Below are 12,177 nucleotides of genomic sequence, written 5' to 3'. Positions count from 1 at the left end.
TATGCAGACAAAACTGCCGTAGAAGTCACGAAGGATTGTGATTGCATAAAGATTCCCAATTCAGGCTCCTGGAATGTCACTAACCTGGACCTGGCCAGCTTCCCAGCACAGCCATCGACAAACTTGGTATTAACGCTCTCCCAACCCTGCTAAGAGTTCAGGGCCTTGGCTTTGTGTTTATAACTCTTCTCCTGAAGGATATTAAAATGAAATGGTCTGAAGCCAAGTACATTTCAGTATAAACCTTTGAGAGGCAGAGCCCACTGAGTACAGGCGGCCTTGTTTGGAAGTGGCCCCCTCTGCAGCCTAGGCTCCAGCAGGCCAGGGAGTTCTGCAGGGTCTGGTGACAGCAGACAGAATGGGTTAGGGACAGGGGACAAGACCCCTGACTAAGTGGATTCCCAAGACCTAATTCCCTATACACAAATATGTGTATCTCCCCAGCCAGCACTGGTCCTAGCTTCTCCCCACATTTTACACAGTAGACATGAAAAATGTCATGTATCTGAAGCTGGGTACTGTACCTCTTTTTTATCTTACACAGTCCTCCCTTTTGTCAAGTCTTCCCCTCAAGGCCAGCCTCCTCAGCTTGCCCCATGCTGGGCCCTACCGTGTGCCCTGCTCACTGGGTTACTGATGCTCCTTGGGCCCCTGGGAACCCAGAGAGACCAGAAGTCAGGAAGCTGCTGGTGGACACAGGCGCCCAGATCCTGTGGGCCCCTGCCAGGTAACATGGCCACCTGGGAATAGCCACAGTTAGGTGTCCTTCGCCTTCCCATGCCCTCCTTAGCTGCCCCTGTTGCCTTCCTTGCCCCATCTCCAGCCTGAGCCTCCAAGATGGGGCTTGTGGCACAGTCCTGCTGGCAGAGCCACTGCTGGCCATGCCCTGCCAGCCTATCACCCTTCAGCCTCCCCACGCCCTACAGCCCTGCATGCTCTGAGAGAACCTTCCTCAGTCCCTTCTCAGGGCCCGTTTCTTATTACAAAACGCCCAGCCAGCCTGAGCGTGGCTGCCTCTGAGCTCCCCAAGCAGCAGCTGTCGGCCTCCGGGCCTGCTCCATGCCCCACAGGGCACGCGTGAAAGGGGAAGTGAGCGGGCGGTGAGGTGAGGCCCAGAGAAGGAAAGGGACACCTCCTACTCTGTTTCCACTAGCGTTAGGAGGATCCCCTCTCAGAAATTCCTGGAAGTCGCCTTAGAGTCATCACTTCTAGAGGACTGGGGTCCAGGGTCACTCAGCATGTGAGGGGCAAAGCAAGGTCCACGTACCACACTACAGAACCGGGGAGGTGGGCACGCCCGTGCCCAGGGCTCTGAGGGTGCAGGGCACTGAGAAGCCCTGTGGGACAGGCGGGTGGGGGCTGCAGGGGTTGGCAGCCCTCGGGGCCAGTGGAGGAGGAGGCAGGAGTTCTGTTCCTCACCCGAGTGCTATTGGCCTCTCTTCCCAGAGGGACAAGCTGGGGCAGAACTGGAACCTTACCAAGCTTTGCTTACCAGCTGCCTTCTCTTCTCTGTGCCTGAGAGCAAAGCCTGTGGCTTCTTTGCTTCTCTCCTAGGGAGGATGAGGTGCATGAGCTCTATGATGACCACTCTATAAGGTTCAATTTTTCACTTTTGTGCTGGCTAATGATTTGTGTTCAGAACTTCTCAGGAAAGACTATGTTATTTATACTCCCACATGGCTTCAACAAGGATTTTTAAGGCAGCTTATGGAAAACATACATGCATCACCAAGACAAGTGACTGGAGCCATAAGCCTGAGGCTACCCAAGGCCTGACTACTACATGGGTGGCCCCGAGTGGCGTGGGGAACTGCTCAGCTTCCTGGTGGTGAAACGTCCTGGTGGACGCTTAAGGCATGCAGCCCCCAGCGGTGACTGAGCCCCTCATCAGGCCCTGTGGGTGCCAGGCCCTGTGTGGCACTCTGCACATTCACACCCTGTGAGCCTAACCTGGCCTGCTGCTGTCATGGTCACTTCCCATCACTGATGCAAACCTGCCCCCAGAAATGGCCGTGGACTTCCTCAGATCCCACAGCTAGCCAGCAGCGGCCGTGCCACTCCTAGGAGCCGTGTCACGGGCCCTCTGTGGCCCTGTGAGAGTGTCCCTCTTGAAGAGGGTCTCCTGTGGGGATCGCTGAAGGCCCCAGGGTGAGGAAAGAGTCTGTCCTGGGCTTCCCCTGTGGAAAGAGTATGTCCTCAGACTTCCCTTGTGGCCCCCACAGGCCAGCAGCCTCGGTCAGCAGCCCCAGCAGGGTCTGAATAGGTTCAATCTGTTAAGTTTCCTGGGTGAGGGAGCTCCTCTGGGTTAACGCCAGGCTAGAATTTGAGACTTTGCATTTTTAAATTCCCTGGGGTCCTTTAAAGTTTTTGCAGTTAGTACAGAGAAAAGACTGTTTTCTAAGATGTTACAAAAGACAATTGTCACACTGTACATGAAAACTGGCCTTACTGTTCCAACTCCTGCCTTAGGACACCTCAGGAAAATGAGTCCCAGCGTTCCTGGAATTTATTTTAATTAAAAGCCTCCTGACCTCCACTGAGCCACATTGCAGTCCTGCATTCCTCTTGTTCTCTGGACGAAGCCCTGCTCTCCTTTGCCTGTATATGAACATCTCCACGCAGAGTCTGTCAGGGCCTCTGGGAATGGCATGGCTTCAAGTCCCCAGATGGAGCTGTCTGCAGAGACATTAAACCACCCTGCCCACCAAGCCACGCTTCCTCCCTGCTCTAACTCTTGACATTCTGTTGGAGTGAAAATGGGAAAAGATTCACAGCCTTGGAACACCTATCTATGCCACCAGCGTTCAGATTTACAAGCTAAATCATGCCCCTGTGTTTTAGCAAATGACCTCATCTTCTGCCAGGCCACTGGCATCATATTGCAGAGGATTCTAGAAGTGGTTTTTAAAGTTAGGGCTGGCCATGTGCAAGAGTGCTGAAACTGCTGGCTCTGGGTGAACCCACCCCCAGCTTCAAGGTGCAGCGTCCATGCTGGGAGGTGGCATCCTACTCTAGGGGCTATGACTTCTTGTCCCTCCAGAAATACTATTGTCACTTGTCCCAGATGGACCTGGGTTGCCCACTGCTGGGAGAACAAACTCTGCTGCTCAGGAAGTGACTCCTTTGCTATAACAATAGGACTCAATTTGCTGTCTCCTCAAAGACTGGTCACATGGATGGTAGCTCACAAAGTTAATGTTGAGGGTTGGAGGAATGGGGAAATAAGTCAGCATCTTACAATAAAGGAGCTTTCCTATATCCCAGATAGATATAAAAGTGATTTCAAATTTTTAGACAGGGAGGGCACTCACCATGGACCCCCTGGACCTTCCTCTGTTCCCAAGCTCTAGGCCATTCGAACATACAGAGGTCTGATGTGAGTTTACAGGTGCCTGATGTGCAGTCGGCTTGCGTGTGACAACAGCTGTCTGGGACCCCCACTCCACCCCACCCCCGCCTGGCCTCATCCCTTAACTAGAGACCTTCGAGGAACAGAACTGGGAAAAGCACGGAGCTTTAGGAAACCCATGGACTGAGAAAGGGAGGAAGGGAAGCTGCACCCCGAGGAGCCTGCCCCTAGAGGACACGTTCCCAGGCTCCTTCCTGCCCACCACCATGTCCAGCTTCTGCTCACTTCAGCAGCCACACGGCCTCAGTTTAAGGAATGCATTCCTTCCTCTCCACCCTTCCTTCCTCCCTGGCTCCCACTCCCTCTTCCAGAGATCGATGTGCACTAACAGGCATCCCTTTTGGAACTTATGACGAGGTGTCCTTGAGTCCAAGCTTTTGAGCCATTTGTGCCTTAGTTGGAATTAGGCCCTGCAGCTTCCTTTCTCACAGCATCTCCGCAAGCTTAGCGCCACTGCAGGAAAGGAGGGACTTAGAGGGCCAGACCAAATGGGGTGCTTCTGGGGGGCAGTTAGTCAGCCTGTGACCACCAGGGGAAAGATTAATGGGAGGTGGGAGAGCATTGCAAGAAAAAGGCTAGGAAGGTGTTAGGTGTAGCTGTGTCCACCAGTGCTGGGGAGACTGGTTCCTAACCCAGCAGAGGGGAGGGACCCAGCCCTTTCGGCCTCCACCTTGCCCTGAGCAGGGCAGCACCGCTTCTGCCAAAGCCCAGAGTCTGACACTCAGTGCTTGTTCAACCCCAGTTCCTTCCTGCACCTTTTACATCTGCAGGTCTTCACAGTAAGGGCCCATCTCCAAGGCAAGGAGGCCAAGATGCGGAAAAATCTTCACTCTTAAAAAGAAGAGCTCAGCTGCATTCTTTGCTTAATTCCCAAGTAACCAGAAAATTAAAATATCAAGAGTACTCCATTCCTGAACATCCTCATTCATTTTAGACATGAATTTTCATCTCTAACGCTTTTAGAATCTACAAAGTAAATGCCACATCATCCCCAACATTTGCTGTCATCAGATTATCAAAGCAGCCAAAGTCAATGCTTAGTTTTAGCATTAACTCTGTAATGTTTTCATTGTAGTCAGCCCTGAGTAAGGGAGATGTAACATTTTCCATGTGGTAGAACTTTCTCTTACCAAGACAAAAACTTGAGTAACACTCCAGACATGCATCTGCTGGTCTGGCAGTGGACAGGCCCCAGTTCAGTTGACTTCTGTCTAGCTACAGACTCAGGGGCCAGGCAGCACTGGGTGCAATTCCTGCTTCTATCTGGCAACTGCCTAGAATCTACATAGCATGAATCTTGCAGGTGAACACAACTTGTTTCAGACCTAAGCTTTCTTTAGGTTGAGCAGATGTGATTAGACTGACATATTTCCCAAGTATTTACTTCTCTCCTTTCCAAAATAGATCCCATGGAGTATATTTGGATTATTTCTCAAGACCCAGGATTCTCACTATGAATTTTAGGCATGTTGTCAGAGCGCTTGAGGTGTGTAGGGCTGTTTATCTTCAACTGATGGAGCACTTCTGTGTCTTTGGACCATCCCAATTGTTTTCATGTGTCTGTTCTCTCAGGGTCCCTTCTCTGCTACTTGCTGCTTCCAAAATGCCTGCTACTCAGCCTAGTGTGGTTGCCCATAGCCACAATTATCACACTGTTCCTGAAGCTGAAATAGTTAACATTTATTCAGCACCAACTATACATCAGGCATGTTATCAGTTATTTGTGTGCATTAATCTATTTACTCCTTACAACCCTGTAAGGGAGGTACTAGTTTAATGGTCCCCTTTCTCAGATGAGGAACCTGAGGTCGGTGAAGTAAGGCACGCAGCTGCAAGGGACAGGGCCAGAACCTGAGCCCAGCAGCCCAAGTCCAGAGCCCTCTTTACTGTTCACCCTACTGCCTCCAAGAACATCCATATTCTGCATGGGCTGGTCCAATTCTTGCTCCTGCTGTGTTCTGGAGAGCTCTATCTGTAGATCATGGAGGCCTCTTTGGAAGCACCTGGCATTAATGTCACAGAATGAGAAAAATAAATTCAAGTGTTGATTCATTGGGAAGATAATAAACTAGATACAATACTTGCTGGCCTACTCAAGAAAATAGGGAGAAAGAACAAATACAAAATTAGAAATTATAAAGGGCAAATAACCAAACATAGAGGCAATTTAGAGAAGCAAAAAATGATGTTTTATGCAGCTCTGCATAATACACATGAGATTTGCAAGTGGAAATGTCAAATAAATCACTGTATATATAAGCCATAATCTTCCCCAACAAACGTTATGCATTTGTCATGCGGCAGTGCCTCATGAGGCAATCTCCAATGGGTGCTTCAGTGGGAGTCCCACGTCTTCTAGGGGAGGAAGCAATCGCATTTTCCCCTACAACAGCAGGGGTCAGTAAACTTATGCCCCATGGGCCAAATCCAGCTCACCACTTGCTTTTGTAAATAAAGTTTTATTGAAACACAGCCATGCTTATTTATTTATCATGCTGGAACAGCAGAGCTGAATAGCTACAAGAGAAATATGTCCCACAAAGCCTAACATACTTATCATCTGTCCTTTGCTGAATAAGTTTTCCAACCCCTATGCTAGAGCCCTATAATTTTTCCAGTTTCAGACTAATTTCTGTGTCAATTTCTTGGCTCAGGATTTCCAAACCAAGTGAGTGGTACACAGTCAGACCACCCACATGTATATGCTCCAGGTACGGTGTCCCAACTTCTTTCAAATATTTTTTTCTAGCCATAGCTTCTGGATGGACAGCCTTGAGGCCACACCTTGGATCAGTGCAATTTGTATTTTAGGGATCCCTGACTGTCTTAGTCCATTCTGGCTGCTGTAACAAAATACCATAGACTGGGTGGCTCATAAATAGCAGAAATTTAATTTTCACGGTTCTGGAGTCTGGGAAGTCCAAGATCAAGACCCCAGTAGATTTGATGTCTGGTGAGAGCCTGCTTCGTAGTTCAGAGACAGCAGTCTTTTCACTGTGTCCTCACATGGTGGAAGGAGCAAGGAAGCTCTCTGATGCCTCTTTTCTTGCTTCCAAGATTAGCATGTATTTAAAAATATTTTTATCATATTATAACCAGTATGTTGAGGTGTTTGGAATGGTTGGGGTTTCTTCCCTCAGCAGCATGTCAGTGATATTTTTGAGATTTTTCATGTTATAGAAATATGTCCCAAGATTCCAGTCAGAGTCCATTAAGATAAGTGGACCCTCAGGGTCTTAACCTCAGTGAGGAGTGACCAGAGTTACAGGAAGAATCAGTGGTCAGTCAGCCTGAGAACTTACCAGTGTGTTCAGGCCTGAAGGATAGTTTCTTCTTTTCATGAACTTTGCTTTATGTATCACTGGCAAAGCTAAGATGTATGGAAATTAAGGCAAGTAAATTGCCATAGCCTTCTGAGGCCTAAATTCTTTCTGATAAAACAGGCAGATTAATGGGCAAAGTCTTCTTAACTGGTTTTTCCTATCCAAATACTTATTTTCAAATAGTTCACCACCATTAAAAGCATGTTTGTTCTGTTTCCACTTCAAATCTATGAGCAGTTTTCAAAGTTGTTCTAATGCCTTTCTTCAGATGTGGTTGAGCAGTATTTTCAAGAGAGCATGACTCATCTTAAGGATTCTGAAGGGCAGGGAAGAGCCAAATTTCTTTCAATTCAAGATGAATTTTGTCATTTTCTACAAATGACCGGACAAAAAGAGGTAAGTGAGTTGGGTCACAATCTGGTTATTCACATGGGCGACCCAGTTGCTATCCAAAGGGCTACCCTTCAATCTGTAGGCATCCGTTAAGCACCTACTGTGTGCAAAGCATGTGCCAGGCGCTGGAGGGACACGTAAATAAGGCCAGGTGACTACTCTCCGGCAGCTTCCAGATACTTGCTCTTAGAAACTGCGGAACGATTTGTGAGAATGTAGATCACCATGCCCACCTGCAAAAGATCCTGGAGAACTGGAAACCTTGAGAACCCAGTGGACAGACCCTGCCTGTCGCAGCCTGCAGTTCTGGCTGGGATGGCGTGTGGTACTCGGTGTGTCTGATTCCTCTTTTCTCATTTTGCTTAATGGATGCAACTTGCTTATCTGATGAAAGCTCCACAGTGCAGAAGTTACAGCTCACCCTCTTTTACCATTGATCTGTAAAGGCGTGCTTTCCATGGCTTATAAAAATGGAAGAGAACCCAGAGTTTATATTCATTGGTAATTAAACCCTTGGGAACTTATTCCCTGTAAAGCCTAATGGCTATCGGGAAGCCACATACTGTAGCTCAATTTTTATGTTTGTGTACATATACATACATATATAAATGCTCAAGTGCCCTATACAAAATGGTGTAGTACTTGCCTATAACCTATGCATATCCTATTGTATACTTTAAGTCATCTGTAGATTACTTAATACAATGTAATACAATGTGATGTAAATGCCTAAATAGTTGTTATACTGTATTATTTTTATTTGTATTAATTTTTATTGTTGTATTATTTTTTTTCAAGTATTTTTGATCCATAGATATGGAGGGCCAGCTGTATATGGGGTGTTTTTTTGTTCAACTGTAACTTATCATGGCAAATCTTGGAGATGAGAGACTTCTTATTTCCATTATTTCTGTAGACCTCCTCCCTGACAGCTCTTTCCTCATCCTTAATTACCCACCGCTCTCTGAATCAGGAACTCGGGCTTTTATCTAGGTACACCCATGTTTCTCAGGCCAAAGTAGGGCTGCAGTCACCGTGACAAGTGGAGTTTCAGTATTTTTCTGGGTCACCCACCCAAAGAAAGAGGGGCCCTCCAGAGACCTCAGATCCCCTCTCCCCCTCCCAGCCATCTCTAGAAGTCTTATGAGGAGTGCTCAGGTCAGAAGAATGGGGGGAAGTTGCCCAATCATGCCTCGCCCATTCGGTTCCTCAGTCATTTTCCCTCTGAAATGTATCTTGGCTGCACCCATTGCTTTCCGTCTCCAGCCCGCCACTCTCACCTCTCACCTGGACAGTGCTGACCAGCTCCTGCCCCTCCAGTTGCTGCTTCCACGCTTGCCCGTGTCTGATCCACTCGGAGTGAGGAGGTCGTGGTGATCTTCTCAGAAAGCAAATCTGACCAGTGAACGCTCATTTGTGAAATACTCCCATGGCTCCTCAGTGCCCTTAGGATAAGCCAGAATCCCTGTGTGGCCCATAATACCCTCCACGACCTGGATTCCACTGACATTTATAGCCTCATTTTTGTACCACCACCCCTGCCCCTGCTCCCTAATCCGTGTTCCTGCCGCACTGGCCTTTTCTCATTCCCACTTCGGGCAGTGCCAGCTTTTGTTTCCTGCCCCTGGAAGGCCCTTCCCGGTTCGATTCCAGGGTAATGCCAACCCACCCTTCAGTTCTCTCCACTTGCCCTGATCCTTCTCCCCTATCCTCCTTACACTCTCCTCACTAGTCCTCCTTGTAGAACCTGGTTTGATGCAATCAGATATTTGAAAGTGTACGTTCCTGTGGAGGTTTGACGTCTCTCTGGTGGCTAGACTGAGTCCATGGGAGCAGGGACCCTCTTCGCTGCGGTGAGGAGTGCCGAGCAGACGGTGGTGGGTGTTTGGCTGTGGGCCCATTCCCCTGTTCCTGTCTGACTTCCTGCCAAGGTGTCCGTTGCTGAGGCAGCTGATGCCAGTGTCGCTGTTGCTGTGCCTCACTGCCCTCATCCAAGTCACCCAAATCAGTGTTGATCAAAAGATGCACCTCACTCTCCCACACCGCCCTTGGAGACTTTAGCAAACAGGCTCTTTTCATTTCAGGGCTACTGCCAGCCCATCCAGTGACCTTGTGAGAATAGAAAAAGCTGTCCCTTCCTCAGGTAGATAGAGCCAGTGCCAGAGTGGAACATGGGCTGGATTTCAGCCTTCCTCGTGCTCCTGCCAGGTGCCCTTGCACAGGGCACAACCTGCCCAGCGAGACGTGCCAGCGTCATGCTCTTTTCACCCCATGGTCGCAAACCTGTCACTGTGGGGCCTAGCAGGAGTTGGCCAACAAGGGCTGGTCCCAAGAACAGTCCCAGAGACAAGCCTGGGGCTGCACCCAGACCATCCCTGATGTGGTCACAGCCTAACGTGGGCACCAACAGGAAGGCGATCTTTGGGGAGGAAATGCCTTTTAAGGTAAAATGTAAGTGAAGGTCACTCTGCCACAGGTTTAAGATACTCTGTGTGGGTTTACCTTCTAGTTGTGCTACTCTCCCGCTCAAGAACCTTCTCTGACTTCTTATCCCTATAAGAACATTTAAACTCCTCAGCCTGGCTGGAAGGCCATCCATGATCAGCCCCAGCCTGCAGCTGCAGCCTCATCTGTCTCTTGTCCCCTTCACACTTTCTCTGCTGCAGTCAGATGAGTCCACCACTGGCCCTAAACAGGCTGTGTGCTGCTCCTGTGCTCCCCGCTGCCCTCGCCCTCTTCTGAGCCCGTCTAAGACCCCGGTGGTTCTTCATTCCTCTCCACTAAGCTTTTCCTAGCTATCAGGGGCTCTGTTTCCTATAACCCATGAGGCATCTCTTCCACTGTCATCTCGACTTGCCATTTGACTTCCTGCACATCCGTCTCCAGCTTCCCCAGTCAGGCTGTAAACAGCACCAAGAGCTTCATTGAGGAAAAGGAGTCTCCGCTCTTCTTTCTGTCACTGGCTCCTCAGAGCCTGTCAGACAGTTCCTACGGAAGACTTACCAAACCCAGCACTTCCACCGATCTAAGTCCTTGCTCACAGATGTTGGGAGGTGTGATACTCGTTACCTCCCGGCAAGTCTGGATTTGAATTCTAGTCCCTCATGTACCTCAGTGGGCCTCACTTGAAAAGTTACGCAATCCCTCTGTCTCTTCAGGGATTCCTTCAGGGATTCCCATCTGAGAAATCGATTTCTGCCTCATTAGCACCATTATGTGGCCCCCCACCCCAGCCCGAGCCCCTCACTCGTAGCATTGCCAGTAAAAGGATTAAAGGCTTTGCAGCCCTTCTGTCTGTAGTGCGCTATGGGGACACCCGTGGGGCTGTGCCGGGGGCAGCGCCTTCGCCGGTCCCTGCTTTGTTTGGCGGTTAAATTCAGCATTCCTGTTCTGCAGCTGTAACTGTGCCTTCATGTAGGAGACTGTGGAAGAGTTTCTGGAGAAAGTGTGGGAGTTTTACCCCCGCATGTCTTGGTGTCTGAAGAAATTAATATTAGAAAATACAGTGTTCTGACCAACTCATATTTTTTATTCCATGTTGGTACAGACAAACTGGATAAACCTAACAAAATGTCATGTCATGTTGGAATGTTTAATTTTGGTTTCCTAAGCTAGAATGTTCTGGATGTTCTGTAAGTAGATAAGTTGCCAGGGAACACTGTAGTTTTCATTTCTGTAAGAAAGGCAGCCTGTACAGAGGAAGAGGGGTGTGGAACTAAACAGTATTAAAGCTATCGGCTGGATTCAGATCCTAGCTACGCCACGGCTGAGTGATTGGCTCTGAGCAAGTTTCCTGACTGCTCTGTGCCTCAGTTTCCTCCTCTGTCGAATGAGGATTAAAATTGTACCTATCTGAAGAAGGCAGTGAGAATTAAATGAGATCACACACATCAACTCTTTGTACAGTTCCTGACACAAGGACTTGGTAGCTTTTGCTCTTACTACTCAATGGAAGTGGACTCCTGTAATAGCTGAGTTGGGCTTTTGCCACCAGATGTCATTTATGCATTCCCCTCCAGAGTTTACACCTCTCCCCCTACACGTTCTTTCCATCTCCTGTTCCACCAGAGGAGAGTAGGCTCAGCTCGGGGGACTACCAAACCCATTCCGGAAAAACTGAAAATATAATTTTTTTTCCCCTTGAGCCCAGGAGTTTGAACATAATTTTCTTAAGAAACACTGATCCTAATCAGCCTTTGAACTCTTCCACCAGACAACTTTTTGTCCATTTCACAGAGAGCAACCTCAATCCTGAAAGAGTCCCTGGAAGCCAAAGTGGGAGCATTTGGCGATTTCAGTCCCGAGGTGGCAGAGACATACCGGTTCCTGAGTGGGGCAGACCTGGTGCAGGGGAACCACAGTGGGGCCCACAGGAAACTGAAGAAGGTAAGGCTGGAGCCAATACTGACACAAGGCTAGGCTCTTCCCGCCTCCACACGTCAATTTCTCTCCCTCCACCTCACTCCTTTAAATGGAACTTTGTAAGTGGCTTGTTTAGGTAAGAGGACATCACTTTTGTGGTAAATCTTTTTGGGTAAAAGATATAGTAATCCTCTTAGACATGTATATTTTAAAAATGAATTATCAAGTAATTTTACCATGCAAGTATTCTTTATTTGTACATAATATAATGTATCAATCTTAAGTTTTATCGTGTTCTTTCTGTATACTGAGCTTATAGAAGAATTCTTTTATGTTTTCTTCCATTATTATTTTTTTAATTTGGAATTTATTTGTGTGGGTGGTGTGAGGTTTGCAATTACTGCTGTCTTTTCTCCAAATGGCTACCCAGTTGTCCCGCACTGTTTCATTAAAGAGCCCATCTATGCACCAGTGATTTAAGATAACACCTCCATCATATACTGAATTTCCATATGTACTTGAGTCTATTTCTGGATTTCTATTCTATTCCTCTAGTCTTTCTGTTTATTCATGTGCCAGTATCTTATAGGTTTAATGATAGAGATTTTATAGAATAATTTAATATGTAGTAGGACTAGACACCCCTTCTGGTTTTTGGGGATTCTAGATATTCTTGCATGTTTATTTTTC

The 12,177-nt window shown here is 48.0% G+C and overlaps 1 protein-coding gene across 2 annotated transcripts in view; it reads left to right on the top strand.

The window, feature by feature from the left end:
• Nucleotides 1-12,177, top strand: part of TTC23 (tetratricopeptide repeat domain 23) — a 73,812-nt gene that overhangs the window by 45,707 nt on the left and 15,928 nt on the right. For both annotated transcript variants that reach the window (XM_045560829.1, XM_045560830.1), the window contains 2 exons: nucleotides 7,001-7,128; nucleotides 11,362-11,511. In XM_045560829.1, coding sequence (XP_045416785.1) covers nucleotides 7,001-7,128; nucleotides 11,362-11,511 — 278 coding nt within the window. The remainder of the gene's footprint in view (nucleotides 1-7,000; nucleotides 7,129-11,361; nucleotides 11,512-12,177) is intronic.

Source organism: Lemur catta, chromosome 9 (genome assembly GCF_020740605.2).
Source record: "Lemur catta isolate mLemCat1 chromosome 9, mLemCat1.pri, whole genome shotgun sequence".
NCBI lineage: Eukaryota > Metazoa > Chordata > Mammalia > Primates > Lemuridae > Lemur > Lemur catta.
Note: the sequence above shows the minus strand (reverse complement) of the source record. Positions and strands in the feature narration are given on the sequence as shown.